Here is a 19,157-nt window from a genome sequence, read left to right on the forward strand (position 1 = left end):
GAGATGAGATGGCAGGCGGAAACCAACTGTCATCCAAGCAGGTTACACGCCAACCCGCTGCCCAAAGCGGAACCAAAACAATGTCGCAAGAATCAAGCCTCTGGACCGCTATAAATCTCGGCCTGTCACTTCTCTGTAAACATCTTCCCCAAGTCAAAACAACAAGCTCCCTGCTGGTATTTTCTCTGACAACAGGTGCCTTCCAATAAGGGCTTGTTTACTATATGACCTTAAAATCGTATTTTACAAAAGATAAGTGTGTTCTCGTGGCACTACGAACGCAAAAAAATCAGCATGCAGGAACAGCAGGTAATTAAGAAGGCAAATTGAATGAAAGAAAATTCTAAAGCTCCAGTTTGGCTCCCAACTGGAGTATTGTGCCCCATTCCAGTTTAACAGGGCTTTGATGAATGACCGAGCATACACACCAGTGGTGGGACTTGCCGATTGGATACTTTAGAGTGCGGGAATTTGTTCTTAACACGTAATGTCACGCAGACCCCTGCCTGTCAAGAATGAAGCATATTAATTTTGTCAGATGAACATTGTTTTGCAACTGTGGCAGGATTGCAGAAAGGACTTGATAAAAACATTGGAAATACATTTGCATACTAACAGACAGTGCTTGGAGAGACAAAGGACTATTCCTTGGTCCACATCACCCAGAATGGACTGTGATCACCAGACACTGAAGGTGAGGAAGCTCACATTCCAGGATGACTGCGAAGGTGTCAAAATCCACAAACAGAAGTGGTCAAACCAGCTAGTCATATGACTAACCTGCTCGGCAACAGAAGGCAGTCCTCAGCTGAAACAAGGAAGCCTCTCTCTCTCTCTCTCTCTCTCTCACACTTTCTCCCAAGCCACCAGACCCACGGAAGACACGTAAACCTCAAGAGAGAAAAGACTCCGGCGTCGGAACAAGTTGAAGCGTGAACCGGGCCCCAACAGCCTCTCAGCATCTCCCCTGTCAAACCCCCCTCTCAGAATTTCAGACGCTTGTCGAGCCCGTTACGCAGGGACAGGAGGAGGCCATTCAGCCCACTCTTGAGCCTGTTACACAGGGACAGGAGGAGGCCATTCAGCCCCTCTCTCTCTCTCTGGAGCCTGCCACACAGGAACAGCAGGAGGCCATTCAGCACCCCCCCCCCCCCCCCCCTTGAGCCTGTTACACAGGTACAGGCAGAGGCCATTCAGCCCCTCTCCAAGACAGTCAAGAAAGCTGACACACTCAGGTCTGGGGGGAGGGAAGGGTTGGTGGTGGTGTCGACCCACGCCCAGATCAAAGATGGCCGACAGAGGCAGGTCACCCAGCCGGTGGTGCGCCGGAGCGCCTGCATCAAAGATGGCGTCACGCACACCCACGCCCAGTGAGGCAGCGATGCGCCAGCATCAAAGGTGGCGGCACCCACAACGCGCACACTGGGGATGAAGGGGGAGCGCCAGCATCAAAGATGGCGGCGGAGGCAAGGCGCAAGCGTGTTGCCGACAAAACCTCTCCGCCGCGAAAAAAACCTTTCTCTCGCTTCTAATCCCTTTCTTTAACATTTACTAGCGAGAACGGCTGTTGCAGAGAAAATATGGCTTTTATAATATAACTAACTGTAGGTCAGCTGACCTGACGTCACGGCAGCGGTTGACGGTTGGGCGCCAGCGCGCAGGCGCGGGATTTGAATATCAGAATTAAATAAATAAAGGGCGCGGCTTTATTGTTTTATGAATGGATTGCTGGAGTGCGATTCGGATTATAGGTGCGGTCCGGGAAGGATTTTGAAGGATTAAAGCGCTTCTGAAATTTAAACAAAAAAGACACCTCGTCGGCCGGTTGCCAAGGGAGACGCGCGCGCCATCCCGGAAGTTGGGCCCAGCGACCGGAAGCCGGGCCGGCCCACCCGCCGGAAGTGGCCAATGCCCGTGGGCGCAACCGGAAGTGGCGGTTGCCCGGGGCGACGGGGCGGAGATGGCGGCGGAGTCGGTTCTGTGGCTGAACCCCGAGGTGACGGTTTACCGCATCCCGCCCCGCGCCTCCAGCCGGGGTCACAGGTCAGGAGGAGGGACTACAGTGGGGGCGGGGCTAGAGAGGGGGCGGGGCTCGAGAGCGGGGCGGGGTTAGGGGGAGGGGTTAGAGAGAGGGGGAGGGGTTAGAGAGAGGGGGAGGGGTTAGAGAGAGGGGAGGGGTTACAGAGAGGGGGAGGGGTTACAGAGAGGGGGAGGGGTTACAGAGAGGGGGAGGGGTTAGAGAGAGGGGGTGGGGTTAAAGAGAGGGGGAGGGGTTAGAGAGAGGGGGAGGGGTTGAAGAGAGGGGGAGGGGTCAGAGAGAGGGGGTGGGGTCAAAGAGAGGGGGAGGGGTTAGAGAGAGGGGGAGGGGTTAAAGAGAGGGGGAGGGGTTAGAGAGAGGGGGAGGGGTTACAGAGAGGGGGAGGGGTTAGAGAGAGGGGGCGGGGTTAGAGAGAGGGGGAGGGGTTAGAGAGAGGGGGAGGGGTTAGAGAGAGGGGAGGGGTTAGAGAGAGGGGGAGGGGTTAGAGAGAGGGGCGGGGTTAGAGAGAGGGGGAGGGGTCAGAGAGAGGGGGAGGGGTCAGAGAGAGGGGGAGGGGTTAGAGAGAGGGGAGGGGTTAGAGAGAGGGGGAGGGGTTAGAGAGAGGGGGAGGGGTTAGAGAGAGGGGCGGGGTTACAGAGAGGGGGAGGGGTTAGAGAGAGGGGGAGGGGTTAGAGAGAGGGGAGGGGTTAGAGAGAGGGGGAGGGGTTAGAGAGAGGGGAGGGGTTAGAGAGAGGGGGAGGGGTTAGAGAGAGGGGGCGGGGTTACAGAGAGGGGGAGGGGTTAGAGAGAGGGGGAGGGGTTAGAGAGAGGGGGAGGGGTTAGAGAGAGGGGAGGGGTTAGAGAGAGGGGGCGGGGTTACAGAGAGGGGGAGGGGTTAAAAGAGAGGGGGAGGGGTTCGAGAGAGGGGGAGGGGTTACAGAGAGGGGGAGGGGTTACAGAGAGGGGGCGGGGTTACAGAGAGGGGGCGGGGTTAGAGAGAGGGGGAGGGGTTAGAGAGAGGGGAGGGATTAGAGAGAGGGGGAGGGGTTAGAGAGAGGGGGAGGGGTTAGAGAGAGGGGAGGGGTTAGAGAGAGGGGGTGGTGTTAGAGAGAGGGGGCGGGGTTACAGAGAGGGGGAGGGGTTAGAGAGAGGGGGAGGGGTTAGAGAGAGCGGGCTGGGTTACAGAGAGGGGGAGGGGTTAGAGAGAGGGGGAGGGGTTAGAGAGTGGGGGAGGGGTTAAAGAGAGGGGGAGGGGTTCGAGAGAGGGGGAGGGGTTAGAGAGAGGGGGAGGGGTTAGAGAGAGGGGGAGGGGTTAGAGAGAGGGGGAGGGGTTAAAGAGAGGGGGAGGGGTTAGAGAGAGGGGGAGGGGTTAAAGAGAGGGGGCGGGGTTAAAGAGAGGGGGAGGGGTTAGAGAGAGGGGGAGGGGTTAAAGAGAGGGGGAGGGGTTAGAGAGAGGGGGAGGGGTTAGAGAGAGGGGGAGGGGTTAAAGAGAGGGGGCGGGGTTAGAGAGAGGGGGGGTTAGAGAGAGGGGGAGGGGTTAGAGAGAGGGGGCGGGGTTAGATAGAGGGGGCGGGGTTAGATAGAGGGGGCGGGGTTAGAGTGAGGGTGCGGGGTAAGAGAGAGGGGCGGTGTTAGAGGGGGTGGGGTTTGAGAGAGGGGGTGGGGTTAAAGAGAGTGAGCGGGGGCAAGAGAGAGGGGTCGGGGGTAATAGAAAGGGGAGGGGTTAGAGAGTGGGGCGGAGTTAGAGGGGACAGGTTTAGAGATAGGGGCGGGTTTAGAGAGAGGGGAGGTGTTAGAGTGAGGTGGGGTTAGAGAAAGGGGAGGAGTTAGGGGGGAGGAGTTGAGAGAGGGCGTGGGTTTGAGAGAGAGGGGGAGGAGTTAGAGAGAGGGGGTGGGTTTGAAAGAGAGGGGCGGGATTAGAGGGGGTGGGGTTTGAGAGGGCGTGGGGTTGAAGAGAGTGGGAGGGGTTAGAGAGAATGGTTGGGGTGAGAGAGAGGGGGCGGGGTTAGAGAGAGGGGGCAGGGTTAGAGAGAGTGGGAGGGGTTAGAGAGAAGGGTGGGGTTAGGGGGAAGGGCGGGGTCAGAGAGAGGGGGGTCAGAGAGAGGGGGCAGGGTTAGAGAGGGGAGGTGTTCGAGTGAGGGAGGAGTTAGAGAGAGGGATGGGGTTAGAGGGGGAGGGGTTTAGAGAGGGGGCGGGGTTAGAGAGAGGGGTGGAGTTAGTGATAGGGGCGGGGTTAGAGAGAGGGGGAGGTGTTTGAGGGAGGGTGCGGGGTAAGAGAGAGGGGACAGGTTCGAGAGAGGGGGCGGGGTAAGAGGGGAGTGGTTAGAGAGGGGAGGAGTTAGAAAGAGGGGAGGGGTTAGAGAGAGGGGAGGAGTTAGAGAGAGGGGAGGAGTTAGAGAGAGGGGAGGAGTTAGAGTGAGGGTGCGGGGTTAGAGTGAGGGTGCGGGGTAAGAGAGAGGGGAGGAGTTAGAGAGAGGGGGCCGGGGTAAGAGAAAGGGGAGGAGTTAGAGAGAGGGGCGGTGTTAGAGGGGGTGAGGTTTGAGAGAGGGGGTGGGGTTTGAGAGGGCGTGGGTTTGAAGAGAGTGGGTGGGGTTAGAGAGAGTGAGCGGGGGTAAGAGAGAGGGGAGGGGATAGAGAGTGGGGCGGAGTTAGAGGGGACAGGTTCAGAGATAGGGGCGGGTTTAGAGAGAGGGGAGGTGTTAGAGTGAGGTGCGGTTAGAGAAAGGGGAGGAGTTAGAGGGGGAGGAGTTGAGAGAGGGGGTGGGTTTGAAAGAGAGGGGCGGGATTAGAGGGCGTGGGGTTGAAGAGAGAGGGAGGGGTTAGAGAGAATGGTTGGGGTGAGAGAGAGGGGGCGGGGGTAAGAGATGGGGAGGGGTTAGAGAGAGGGCCGGAGTTAGAGGGGACAGGTTTAGAGAGAGGGGCAGGTTTAGAGAGAGGGGAGGTGTTAGAGTGAGGGGGGAGTTAGAGAGAATGGGTGGGGTTAGAGAGAGGGATGGGGTTAGCGGGAGGGGTTAGAGAGAGGTGGCGGGGTTAGAGAGAGGTGGTGGGGTTAGCGGGAGGGGGAGGGCTTAGAGAGAGGTGGCGGGGTTAGAGAAGGGGTCCGGGCTAAGAGAAAGGGTGGGGGGGTTAGAGAGAGGGGGTGGGTTTGAAAGAGAGGGGCGGGATTAGAGAGAGGGGCGGGATTAGAGAGAGGGTGTGGGGTTGGAGAGAGGGGGAGGAGTTAGAGAGAGGGGATGGGTTTGAGAGAGAGGGGCGGGATTAGAGAGAGGGGCGGGGTTAGAGAGAGGGGGAGGAGTTGGAGAGAATGGGTGGGGTTAGAGAGAGGGGGTGGGTTAGCAAGAGGGGTGGGGCGAGAGTGAGGGGGCAGGGTTAGAGAGAGGTGCAGGGTTAGAGAGAGGGGGTGGGGTAAGAGAGGGGCGGGGTTAGAGAGAGAGGGAGGGTTTAGAGAGAGAAGGAGGGATTAGTGAGACGGGGCGGGGTTAGTGAGAGGGGGAGGAGTTAGAGTGTGGGGCGTTATTTGAGAGGGGAGGGGTGAGCGAGAGGGGGATGGGTCAGAGAGAGTGGCGGGGTTGGAGAGGTGTTGTTGGAGGGAGGAGGCGGGCGTAGAGAGAGGGGGCAAGATGAGAGTGTGGGGGAGGAGTTAGAGAGAGGGGCGGTTAGCGAGAGGGGCAGGGTTAGAGACGGGAGGGTGTACAGAGAGGGGAGTAGTTAGAGTGAGGGGGCGGGGTTAGAGTGATGAGGTGGGGTCAGAGAGTGGGGGAGGGGTTAGAGAGTGGAGGAGGGGTTGGAGAGGGGGGAGGGGTGAGAGAGAGGGGCAGAGATAGAGACAGGGGAGGCTTTAGAGAGAGGGGAGATGTTAGAGTGAGGGGGCAGGGTTAGAGTGATGGGGTGGGTTGGAGAGAGGGTGAAGGGTTGGAGAGAGGGGGTGGGGTTGGGGACAGGGGAAGGGGTTGGAGAGAGGGGGAGGAGTTAGAGAAAGGGGCACAGTTGGAGAGGGGGGTGGGGTTAGAGAGAGTGGAGGAATTAGAGAGAGAGGGGGCAGGGTTAGAGAGGGGGTGGGGTTAGAGTGAAGGATTAGTGAGGGGGAGGTGTTAGAGAGAGGGGCAGGTTTAGGGAGAAGGAGGGGGATTCGAGAGATGGGGAGGGGTTAGAGAGGGGGCGGTGGGAATTAGAGAGAGGAGGAGATATGTAGAAGTGGAGGGGTTAGAGAGGGGGGAGGGGTTAGTGAGGGGAGGAGATATGTAGAAGTGGAGGGGATAGAGAGGGGAGGAGATATGTAGAAGTGGAGGGGTTAGAGAGGGGGGGAGCGGTTAGCGAGGGGAGGAGATATGGAGAAGTGGAGGGGTTAGAGAGGGAGGAGGAGATATGGAGAAGTGGAGGGGTTAGAGAGGGAAGAGGAGATTTGGAGAAGTGGAGGGGGTTAGGGAGGAGGGTGCGGTTAGAGAGGGGAGGAGATATGGAGAAGTGGAGGGGGTTAGAGAGGAGGGTGTGGTTAGAGAGGGGAGGAGATATGGAGAAGTGGAGGGGGTTAGAGAGGGGCGAGATATGGAGAGGTGGAGGGGTTAGAGAGGGGGGATGGGGATAGAGAGGGGAGGAGATATGTAGAAGTGGAGGGGGTTAGAGAGGGGGGATGGGGTTTGAGAGGGGAGGAGATATGGAGAAGTGGAGGGGTTAGAGAGGGGGGTGAGGTTAGAGATGGGGAGGGGTTAGATAGAGTATGAGAGGTTAGTGAGGGGGTGGGGTTTAAGGTAGGGATGTGGTTAGGGAGGAGGTTGTGGTTAGAGAGGGGTGGGGTTAGAGTGGGAGATGTTTGTGAGGGGGAGGGGTTTAAGATAGGGGAGTGGTGAGGTAGGGTGTTGGGGTTAGAGAGGGGGAGATGTAATATAGAGGGGTAGGGGGCATCAGCAGACAATGATGGCTGACCCGAATGTTTCTTCCCGCCCACAGGGCGGCAGACTGGAAGCTGCACCAACCTGATTGGACGGGTCGTCTCCGAGTCACCACCAAGGGGGATTTGGTTTACATCAAGCTGGAGGACCGTGTCTCGGGTAAGTGGGGGGGTGGGGGGGGGGGGGTAGGGGAGGTAGGCAAAAAAAAAAAGCCCTACGACCAATTTTATCCTTGAAAATTTCCATGTAAACACGTCACGCAGTCATTACACCCTCCTGCCCGTGGTGGCGCTGTCGCGTGACATGTTTACATAGGAAATCTCCATTGTGTAAACACTCCAGAACCATCAATGCACCCCAGACTCTTCTGCCCCTCGTGTCCTAACTCTTCCCCTTCCCTACTCTGGCTCCCATTCCCCAGTACTCGTTTATGAGTCCCCTCCGTCGCCTCCTCGTACTCCCCCACCCCCCGGTCTCTCTTTTTATACCCTCGCTGAAAAGCCTAACTCCCTCGGGTCTCCTTTCCGCCGCAGGGGAGCTGTTCGCCGAGGCCCCGGTGGAATCCTATCCCGGCGTCACCGTCGAGGGCGTCACCGACTCCAGTAGATACTTCGCCCTCCGGATCCAGGACGGATCGGGTGAGCAGGAGGCGGGCGCCGGTAAACTGGGCCTGTCGGCGGGTCGCCGAACTGCGGGCCGCAACCGTCTGGCGCGGCGGGAGAGTTTCAGGGTGATGGGCGGGCGGTGAGGGCGGAGCGACGCGACAAGAGGCGGGAGTAGGCGGTGGGGGGGGGCTACGTAAGACTTACGCTGTCTCTTATCCCTTCACCCCCACCACCCCCCCCCCCCGAAATACAGGGCGCCACGCGTTCATTGGAGTGGGGTTCAGCAGTCGCGAGGATGCCTTCGACTTCAGTGTGACAGTTCAGGAACACTTCAGGTACGTTACGAGCGCTCCTTAACGAGGGGGCGCCGCGCCGTCGGAGGGTCGGTGCCGAGGGGGCGCCCCGCTGTCGGAGGGTCGGCCGCAAGTTCAGCTCAGCATGTGCGTGGTTCTCTCCCTCTCCAGGTGCCTGAAGCAGAAAATGGAGGCCGCCCAGCGAGACGTCAGTGAGACGGCCGAACCCAAGCTGGACCTGGCATTTAAGGAGGGGGAGACCATTCAGCTGCAGATCGGGGTAGGTCGCGGGGTCAAGGGAGGCTCGGGCGCGTCCCGGACTCTTGACGGCGTGCTTCTGACTCGCGGGATCCCGCTGTGCTTTGTCTTGCAGAACGTGAAGAGGCGCGACCGGTCCCGGGCGCGGGCCGCGGGGGCCGAGGCCCCCGTCCCGCTCCTGCCTCCCCCCGGGGGGAAGACGGCGGGCCACGGCCGCTGGGAGGCCGCCCAACGAGACGGCGACACAGGTACTGTTGGGGCGTGGAGGGTGGGGGGTGGGTGGGGAGAGAGAGGAGTTGGGGATGGGGCGGGGGGGGACACCGAGCAGGAGAGGCGCCCCCCCCCCAGGCCCCCTCGCGGTGCTGTCCGCACTCACGGCGCGGGAGAGGGCCGCGTTTCGCCTCGTTCGCGCCGCCTTCCACGGGCGAATAGCCAGCCGGCAAATCCAGGCGCTTCGCTGTGATGGTATTGGCTCCGGGGTTGGGCGGGATTGGTGGTGGTCTCGGGGCATTGTTGAAGATTTCTTGACCCCTGCCCCCTCTGTTCCACGTTTTACAGACATTGCAGAAGATGTCACCGCGAGTGGGGACGATCGTACCTCAGCCAGTAAGTGAGTAAACACGTGCGCGGGACCCCTTTGTAAATACTGACACACTCCCCGAGGGACCCCCTGTACATACTGACACACTCCCCGAGGGACCCCCTGTAAATACTGACACACTCCCCGAGGGACCCCCCCTGTAAATACTGACACACACTCCCCGAGGGACCCCCCCTGTAAATACTGACACACTCCCCGAGGGACCCCCTGTACATACTGACACACTCCCCGAGGGACCCCCTGTAAATACTGACACACACTCCCCGAGGGACCCCCTGTACATACTGACACACTCCCCGAGGGACCCCCTGTACATACTGACACACTCCCCGAGGGACCCCCTGTACATACTGACACACACTCCCCGAGGGACCCCCTGTACATACTGACACACTCCCCGAGGGACCCCCTGTACATACTGACACACTCCCCGAGGGACCCCCTGTACATACTGACACACTCCCCGAGGGACCCCCTGTACATACTGACACACTCCCCGAGGGACCCCCTGTACATACTGACACACTCCCCGAGGGACCCCCTGTACATACTGACACACTCCCCGAGGGACTCCCTGTAAATACTGACACACTCCCCGAGGGACCCCCTGTACATACTGACACACACTCCCCGAGGGACTCCCTGTAAATACTGACACACTCCCCGAGGGACCCCCTGTAAATACTGACACACACTCCCCGAGGGACCCCCTGTAAATACTGACACACTCCCCGAGGGACCCCCTGTAAATACTGACGCACTCCCCGAGGGACCCCCTGTACATACTGACACACTCTCCGAGAGGCCCCCCCTGTAAATACTGACACACTCTCCGAGGGACTCCCTGTAAATACTGACACACTCCCCGAGGCACCCCCTGTACATACTGACACACTCCCCGAGGGACCCCCTGTAAATACTGACACACTCCCCGAGGGACCCCCTGTAAATACTGACACACTCCCCGAGGGACCCTCTGTAAATACTGACACACACTCCCCGAGGGACCCCCTGTAAATACTGACACACACTCCCCGAGGGACCCCCTGTCCATACTGACACACTCCCCGAGGGACTCCCTGTAAATACTGACACACTCCCCGAGGGACCCTCTGTAAATACTGACACACACTCCCCGAGGGACCCCCTGTCCATACTGACACACTCCCCGAGGGACTCCCTGTAAATACTGACACACTCCCCGAGGGACCCTCTGTAAATACTGACACACTCCCCGAGGGACACCCTGTACATACTGACACACACTCCCCGAGGGATCCCCTGGAAATAATGACACACTCCCCGGGGGATCCCCTGTAAATACTGACACACTCCCCGAGGGACCCCCTGTAAATACTGACACACACTCCCCGGGGGACCCCCCCCTGTAAATACTGACACACTCCCCGAGGGATCCCCTGTAAATACTGACACACTCCCCATGGGCACCCCCCCTGTAAATACTGACACACTCCCCGGGGGATCCCCTGTAAATACTGACACACTCCCCATGGGCACCCCCCCTGTAAATACTGACACACTCCCCGAGGGACCCCCTGTAAATACTGACACACTCCCCGAGGGACACCCTGTAAATACTGACACACTCCCCGAGGGACCCCCTGTAAATACTGACACACTCCCCGAGGGACCCCCCCCTGCAAATAGTGACACACTCCCCGGGGGACCCCCCCCTGTAAATACTGACACACACTCCCCGAGGGACCCCCCTGTAAATACTGACACACACTCCCCGGGGGACCCCCCCCTGTAAATAGTGACACACTCCCCGGGGGACCCCCCCCTGTAAATACTGACACACACTCCCCGAGGGACCCCCCTGTAAATACTGACACACACTCCCCGGGGGACCCCCCCCTGTAAATAGTGACACACTCCCCGGGGGACCCCCTGTAAATACTGACACACTCCCCGAGGGGCCCCCTGTAAATACTGACACACTCCCCGGGGGACCCCCCCCTGTAAATAGTGACACACTCCCCGGGGGACCCCCTGTAAATACTGACACACTCCCCGAGGGGCCCCCCCTGTAAATACTGACACATTCCCCGGGGGACCCCCTGTACATACTGACACACTCCCCGGGGGACCTCCATGTAAATACTGACACACTCCCCCGGGGGACACCCGCCCTGTAAATACTGACACACTCCCCCGGGCGACTCCCTGTAAATACTGACACACTCCCCGAGTGACCCCCGATACATACTGACACACTCCCCGAGGGACTCCCTGCAAATACTGACACACTCCCCGAGGGACCCTCCCAGTAAATACTGACACACTCCCCCGAGGGACCCCCCCCTGTACATACTGACACACTCCCCGAGGGACTCCTTGTAAATACTGACACACTCCCCGAGGGACCCCCTGTAAATACTGACACACTCCCCGAGGGACTCTCTGTAAATACTGACACACTCCCCGAGGGACCCCCTGTAAATACTGACACACACTCCCCGAGGGACCCCCTGTAAATACTGACACACTCCCCGACGGACCCCCTGTAAATACTGACACACTCCCCGGGGGATCCCCTGTAAATACTGACACACACTCCCCGAGGGACCCCCCCTGTCCATACTGACACACTCCCCGAGGGACCCCCCCTGTAAATACTGACACACTCCCCCGGGGGACCTCCATGTAAACACTGACACACTCCCCCGGATAACCCCCCCCCTGTAAATACTGACACACTCCCCCGGGGGACCCCCTGTAAATACTGACACACTCCCCGAGGGACCCCTGTAAATACTGACACACTCCCCGAGGGACCCCTGTAAATACTGACACACTCCCCGCGGGACCCCCTGTAAATACTGACACACACTCCCCGAGGGAACCCCTGTAAATACTGACACACTCCCCGAGGGACCCCCCCCTGTAAATACTGACACACTCCCCGAGGGATCCCCTGTAAATACTGACACACACTCCCCGAGGGACCCCCTGTAAATACTGACACACTCCCCGAGGGACCCCCTGCAAATACTGACACACTCCCCGAGGGACCCCTCTGTAAATACTGACACACTCCCCGAGGGACTCTCTGTAAATACAGACACACTCCCCGAGGGACCCCCTGTTAATACTGACACACAGTCCCCGAGGCACCCCCTGTAAATACTGACACACACTCCCCGAGGGACCCCCCATGTAAATACTGACACACTCCCCCGGGGGACCCCCGCCCTGTAAATACTGACACACTCCCCGAGGGACTCCCTGTAAATACTGACACACTCCCCGAGCGACCCTCCCAGTAAATACTGACACACTCCCCGAGGGACCCCTATACATACTGACACACTCCCCGAGGGACCCCCTGTAAATACTGACACACCCCCCGAGGGACCCTCCCAGTAAATACTGACACACTCCCCCGGGGAACCCCCCCCTGTAAATACTGACACACTCCCCGAGGGACCCTCTGTACTTACTGACACACTCCCCGAGGGACTCCTTGTAAATACTGACACACTCCCCGAGGGACCCCCTGTAAATACTGACACACTCCCCGAGGGACTCTCTGTAAATACTGACACACTCCCCGAGGGACCCCCTGTAAATTCTGACACACACTCCCCGAGGGACCCTCTGTACATACTGACACACTCCCCGAGGGACTCCTTGTAAATACTGACACACTCCCCGAGGGACTCCTTGTAAATACTGACACACTCCCCGAGGGACCCCCTGTAAATACTGACACACTCCCCGAGGGACTCTCTGTAAATACTGACACACTCCCCGAGGGTCCCCCCTGTAAATACTGACACACTCCCCGAGGGACTCCCTGTAAATACTGACACACTCCCCAAGGGACACTCCCAGTAAATTCTGACACACTCCCCGAGGGACCCCCTGTACATACTGACACACTCCCCGAGGGACCCCCTGTACATACTGACACACACCCCGAGGGACTCCCTGTAAATACTGACACACTCCCCGCGGGACCCCCTGTACATACTGACACACACTCCCCGAGGGACCCCCTGTACATATGACACACTCCGCGAGGGACCCCCTGTAAATACTGACACACTCCCCGAGGGACCCCCTGTACATACTGACACACACTCCCCGAGGGACCCCCTGTACATATGACACACTCCGCGAGGGACCCCCTGTAAATACTGACACACTCCCCGAGGGACCCCCTGTACATACTGACACACACTCCCCGAGGGACCCCCTGTACATATGACACACTCCCCGAGGGACCCCCTGTAAATACTGACACACGCCCCGAGGGATCCCCTGTAAATACTGACACACTCCCCGCGGGACCCCCTGTAAATACTGACACACTCCCCGGGGGATCCCCTGTGCATACTGACGCAGACTCCCCGAAGGACCCCCTGTACATACTGACACACACTCCCCGAGGGACCCCCTGTAAATACTGACACACTCCCCGGGGGATCCCCTGTCAATAATGACACACTCCCCCGGGGATCCCCTGTACATACTGACACACTCCCCGAGGGACCACCTGTAAATACTGACACACACTCCCCGAGGGACCCTCCCTGTACATACTGACACACACTCCCCGGGGGATCCCCTGTCAATAATGACACACTCCCCCGGGGATCCCCTGTACATACTGACACTCTCCCCGGGGGACCCCCCCCCTGTAAATACTGACACACTCCCCGAGGGACCCCCTGTAAATACTGACACACTCCCCATGGGACCCCCTGTAAATACTGACACACTCCCCGAGGGACCCCCTGTCAATACTGACACACTCCCCGAGGGACCCCCTGTAAATACTGACACACTCCCCATGGGACCCCCCCCCTGTAAATACTGACACACTCCCCATGGGACCCCCCCCCTGTAAATACTGACACACTCCCCATGGGCCCCCCCCTGTAAATACTGACACACTCCCCATGGGCCCCCCCCGTACATACTGACACACTCCCCGGGGGATCCCCTGTAAATACTGACAGACTCCCCATGGGAACCCCCCCTGTACATACTGACACACTCCCCGAGGGACCCCCTGTAAATACTGACACACTCCCCGAGGGGCCCCCCCTGTAAATACTGACACATTCCCCGGGGGACCCCCTGTACATACTGACACACTCCCCGGGGGACCCCCTGTACATACTGACACACTCCCCGAGGGATCCCCTGTAAATAATGATACACTCCCCGGGGGATCCCCTGTAAATACTGACACACTCCCCGAGGGACCCCCTGTAAATACTGACACACTCCCCGAGGGACCCCCTGTACATACTGACACACTCCCCGAGGGACACCCTGTACATACTGACACACACTCCCCGAGGGATCCCCTGGAAATAATGACACACTCCCCGAGGGAACCCCTGTAAATACTGACACACACTCCCCGAGGGAACCCCTGTAAATACTGACACACACTCCCCGAGGGACCCCCTGTAAATACTGACACACTCCCCGAGGGACCCCCTGTAAATACTGACACACACTCCCCGGGGGACCCCCTGTAAATACTGACACACACTCCCCGAGGGACCCCCTGTAAATACTGACACACTCCCCATGGGCCCCCCCCCCCTGTAAATACTGACACACTCCCCGAGGGACCCCCTGTAAATACTGACACACACTCCCCGGGGGACCCCCTGTAAATACTGACACACTCCCCATGGAACCCCCCCCCTGTAAATACTGACACACTCCCCGAGGGACCCCCTGTAAATACTGACACACTCCCCGAGGGACCCCCTGTAAATACTGACACACTCCCCGAGGGACCCCCTGTAAATACTGACACACTCCCCGAGGGACCCCCTGTAAATACTGACACACTCCCCATGGGCCCCCCCCCCCTGTAAATACTGACACACTCCCCGGGGGACCCCCTGTAAATACTGACACACACTCCCCGAGGGACCCCCTGTAAATACTGACACACTCCCCATGGAACCCCCCCCCTGTAAATACTGACACACTCCCCGAGGGACCCCCTGTAAATACTGACACACACTCCCCGGGGGACCCCCTGTAAATACTGACACACACTCCCCGAGGGACCCCCTGTAAATACTGACACACTCCCCGAGGGACCCCCTGTAAATACTGACACACTCCCCGAGGGACCCCCTGTAAATACTGACACACTCCCCATGGGCCCCCCCCCCCTGTAAATACTGACACACTCCCCGAGGGACCCCCCCTGTAAATACTGACACACTCCCCGAGGGACCCCCCCTGTAAATACTGACACACTCCCCGAGGGACCCCCTGTAAATACTGACACACTCCCCGGGGGGCCCCCCTGTAAATACTGACACACTCCCCGAGGGATCCCCTGTAAATACTGACACACTCCCCGAGGGACCCCCTGTAAATACTGACACACTCCCCGAGGGATCCCCTGTAAATACTGACATACTCCCCGAGGGACCCACTGTAAATACTGACACACTCCCCGAGGGACCCCCTGTAAATACTGACACACTCCCCGAGGGACCCCCTGTAAATACTGACACACTCCCCGAGGGACCCCCTGTACATACTGACACACACCCCGAGGGACTCCCTGTACATACTGACACACACCCCGAGGGACCCCCTGTAAATACTGACACACTCCCCGAGGGGCCCCCTGTAAATACTGACACACACTCCCCCGGGGATCCCCTGTACATACTGACACACTCCCCGAGGGACCCCCTGTACATACTGACACACTCCCCGGGGGACCCCCTGTAAATACTGACACACTCCCCGAGGGACCCCCTGTACATACTGACACACACTCCCTGGGGGACCCCCTGTAAATACTGACACACACTCCCCGAGGGATCCCCTGTAAATACTGACACACTCCCCGAGGGACCCCCCCCTGTAAATACTGACACACTCCCCGGGGGATCCCCTATAAATACTGACACACTCCCCGAGGGACCCCCTGTAAATACTGACACACTCCCCGAGGGACCCCCTGTAAATACTGACACACTCCCCGAGGGACCCCCTCTAAATACTGACACACTCCCCGAGGGACCCCCTGTACATACTGACACACTCCCCGAGGGACCCCCTGTACATACTGACACACACTCCCCGAGGGACCCCCTGTACATACTGACACACACTCCCCGAGGGACCCCCTGTACATACTGACACACTCCCCGAGGGACTCCCTGTAAATACTGACACACTCCCCGAGGGACCCTCTGTAAATACTGACACACACTCCCCGAGGGACCCCCTGTACATACTGACACACACCCCGAGGGACTCCCTGTAAATACTGACACACTCCCCGGGGGACCCCCTGTAAATACTGACACACTCCCCGAAGGACCCCCTGTAAATACTGACGCACTCCCCGGGGGACCCCCTGTAAATACTGACACACTCCCCGAAGGACCCCCTGTAAATACTGACACACACTCCCCGAGGGATCCCCTGTAAATACTGACACACTCCCCGGGGGACCCCCTGTAAATACTGACACACTCCCCGAAGGACCCCCTGTAAATACTGACGCACTCCCCGGGGGACCCCCTGTAAATACTGACACACTCCCCGGGGGACCCCCTGTAAATACTGACACACTCCCCGAAGGACCCCCTGTAAATACTGACGCACTCCCCGGGGGACCCCCTGTAAATACTGACACACTCCCCGAAGGACCCCCTGTAAATACTGACACACACTCCCCGAGGGATCCCCTGTAAATACTGACACACTCCCCGAGGGACCCCCTGTAAATACTGACACACACTCCCCGAGGGAACCCCTGTAAATACTGACACACTCCCCGAGGGACCCCCTGTAAATACTGACACACTCCCCGAGGGACCCCCTGTAAATACTGACACACTCCCCGAGGGACCCCCTGTAAATACTGACACACTCCCCGAGGGACCCCCTGTAAATACTGACACACTCCCCGAGGGACCCCCTGTAAATACTGACACACTCCCCGAGGGACCCCCTGTAAATACTGACACACTCCCCGAGGGACCCCCTGTAAATACTGACACACTCCCCGAGGGACCCCCTGTAAATACTGACACACTCCCCGAGGGACCCCCTGTAAATACTGACACACTCCCCGAGGGATCCCCTGTAAATACTGACACATTCCCCGAGGGACTCCCCCTGTAAATACTGACACACTCCCCGAGGGATCCCCTGTAAATACTGACACACACTCCCCGAGGGAACCCCTGTAAATACTGACACACTCCCCGAGGGACCCCCTGTAAATACTGACACACTCCCCGAGGGACCCCCCCCCTGTAAATACTGACACACTCCCCGAGGGACCCCCTGTAAATACTGACACACTCCCCGAGGGACCCCCTGTAAATACTGACACACTCCCCGAGGGATCCCCTGAAAATACTGACACATTCCCCGAGGGACTCCCCCTGTAAATACTGACACACTCCCCGAGGGATCCCCTGTAAATACTGACACACTGCCCGAGGGATCCCCTGTAAATACTGACACATTCCCCGAGGGACTCCCCCTGTAAATACTGACACACTCCCCGAGGGATCCCCTGTAAATACTGACACACTCCCCGAGGGACCCCCTGTAAATACTGACACACTCCCCGAGGGTCACCCTGTAAATACTGACACACTCCCCGAGGGACCCCACTGTAAATACTGACACACTCCCCGAGGGAACCCCTGTTAATACTGACACACTCCCCGAGGGACCCCCTGTAAATACTGACACACTCCCCGAGGGACCCCCTGTAAATACTGACACACTCCCCGCGGGACCCCCCCCCCTGTAAATACTGACACACACTCCCCGGGGGACCCCCTGTAAATACTGACACACTCCCCGAGGGACCCCCTGTAAATACTGACACACTCCCCGAGGGACCCCCTGTAAATACTGACACACTCCCCGCGGGACCCCCCCCCTGTAAATACTGACACACTCCCCGAGGGACCCCCTGTAAATACTGACACACTCCCCGAGGGACCCACTGTAAATACTGACACACTCCCCGAGGGACCCCCTGTAAATACTGACACACTCCCCGAGGGAACCCCTGTACATACTGACACACTCCCCGAGGGACTAGGGACTACCTGTAAATACTGACACACACTCCCCGAGGGACCGCCTGTACATACTGACACACTCCCCGAGGGACCCCCTGTACATACTGACACACTCCCCGAGGGATCCCCTGTAAATACTGACACACTCCCCGAGGGATCCCCTGTAAATACTGACACACTCCCCGAGGGACCCCCTGTATATACTGACACACTCCCCGAAGGACCCCCTGTACATACTGACACACTCCCCGAGGGACCCCCTGTAAATACTGACACACTCCCCGAGGGACCCCCTGTACATACTGACACACTCCCCGAGGGACCCCCTGTAAATACTGACACACTCCCCGAGGGATCCCCTGTAAATACTGACACACTCCACGAGGGACCCCCTGTAAATACTGACACACTCCCCGAGGGACCCCCCCCTGTAAATACTGACACACTCCCCGAGGGACCCCCTGTAAATACTGACACACTCCCCGAGGGACCCCCCCCTGTAAATACTGACACACTCCCCGAGGGACCCCCCCCTGTAAATACTGACACACTCCCCGAGGGACCCCCTGTAAATACTGACACACTCCCCGAGGGACCCCCTGTACATATGACACACTCCCCGAGGGACCCCCTGTAAATACTGACACACTCCCCGCGGGACCCCCTGTAAATACTGACACACTCCCCGAGGGACCCCCTGTAAATACTGACACTCACTCCCGGAGGGACCCCCTGTAAATACTGACACACTCCCCGAGGGGCCCCCGCTGTAAATACTGACACACTCCCCGAGGGACCCCCTGTAAATACTGACACACTCCCCGAGGGACCCCCTGTAAATACTGACACACTCCCCGAGGGACCCCCTGTAAATACTGACACACTCCCCGAGGGACCCCCTGTAAATACTGACACACTCCCCGAGGGACCCCCTGTAAATACTGACACACTCCCCGAGGGACCCCCCCTGTAAATACTGACACACTCCCCGAGGGACCCCCCCCTGTAAATACTGACACACTCCCCGGGGGACCCCCTGTAAATACTGACACACTCCCCGAGGGACCCCCTGTAAATACTGACACACTCCCCGAGGGACCCCCTGTAAACACTGACACACTCCCCGAGGGACCCCCTGTAAATACTGACACACACTCCCCGGGGGACCCCCCCTGTAAATACTGACACACTCCCCGCGGGACCCCCTGTAAATACTGACACACTCCCCGAGGGACCCCCTGTAAATACTGACACACTCCCCGCGGGACCCCCTGTAAATACTGACACACTTCCCGAGGGGCCCCCTGTAAATACTGACACACTCCCCGAGGGACCCCCTGTAAAAACTGACACAATCCCCGAGGGACCCCCTGTAAATACTGACACACTCCCCGAGGGGCCCCCGCTGTAAATACTGACA

The 19,157-nt window shown here is 58.8% G+C and overlaps 1 protein-coding gene across 2 annotated transcripts in view; it reads left to right on the plus strand.

The window, feature by feature from the left end:
• Positions 1-1,910: 1,910 nt before the first annotated feature.
• The window catches only part of LOC137361959 (uncharacterized), a 52,174-nt gene continuing 34,927 nt past the window's right edge, over positions 1,911-19,157 (plus strand). Inside the window, exons 1-7 of one of the 2 annotated variants that reach the window (XM_068026549.1) lie at positions 1,911-2,043; positions 6,965-7,065; positions 7,440-7,544; positions 7,765-7,846; positions 7,976-8,084; positions 8,178-8,310; positions 8,621-8,668. In XM_068026549.1, the coding sequence (XP_067882650.1) occupies positions 1,961-2,043; positions 6,965-7,065; positions 7,440-7,544; positions 7,765-7,846; positions 7,976-8,084; positions 8,178-8,310; positions 8,621-8,668 (661 nt within the window). In that variant the 5' untranslated portion in view covers positions 1,911-1,960. The remainder of the gene's footprint in view (positions 2,044-6,964; positions 7,066-7,439; positions 7,545-7,764; positions 7,847-7,975; positions 8,085-8,177; positions 8,311-8,620; positions 8,669-19,157) is intronic. The other variant, XM_068026551.1, reaches the window with a different exon arrangement.

Source organism: Heterodontus francisci, unplaced genomic scaffold, assembly GCF_036365525.1.
Source record: "Heterodontus francisci isolate sHetFra1 unplaced genomic scaffold, sHetFra1.hap1 HAP1_SCAFFOLD_323, whole genome shotgun sequence".
NCBI lineage: Eukaryota > Metazoa > Chordata > Chondrichthyes > Heterodontiformes > Heterodontidae > Heterodontus > Heterodontus francisci.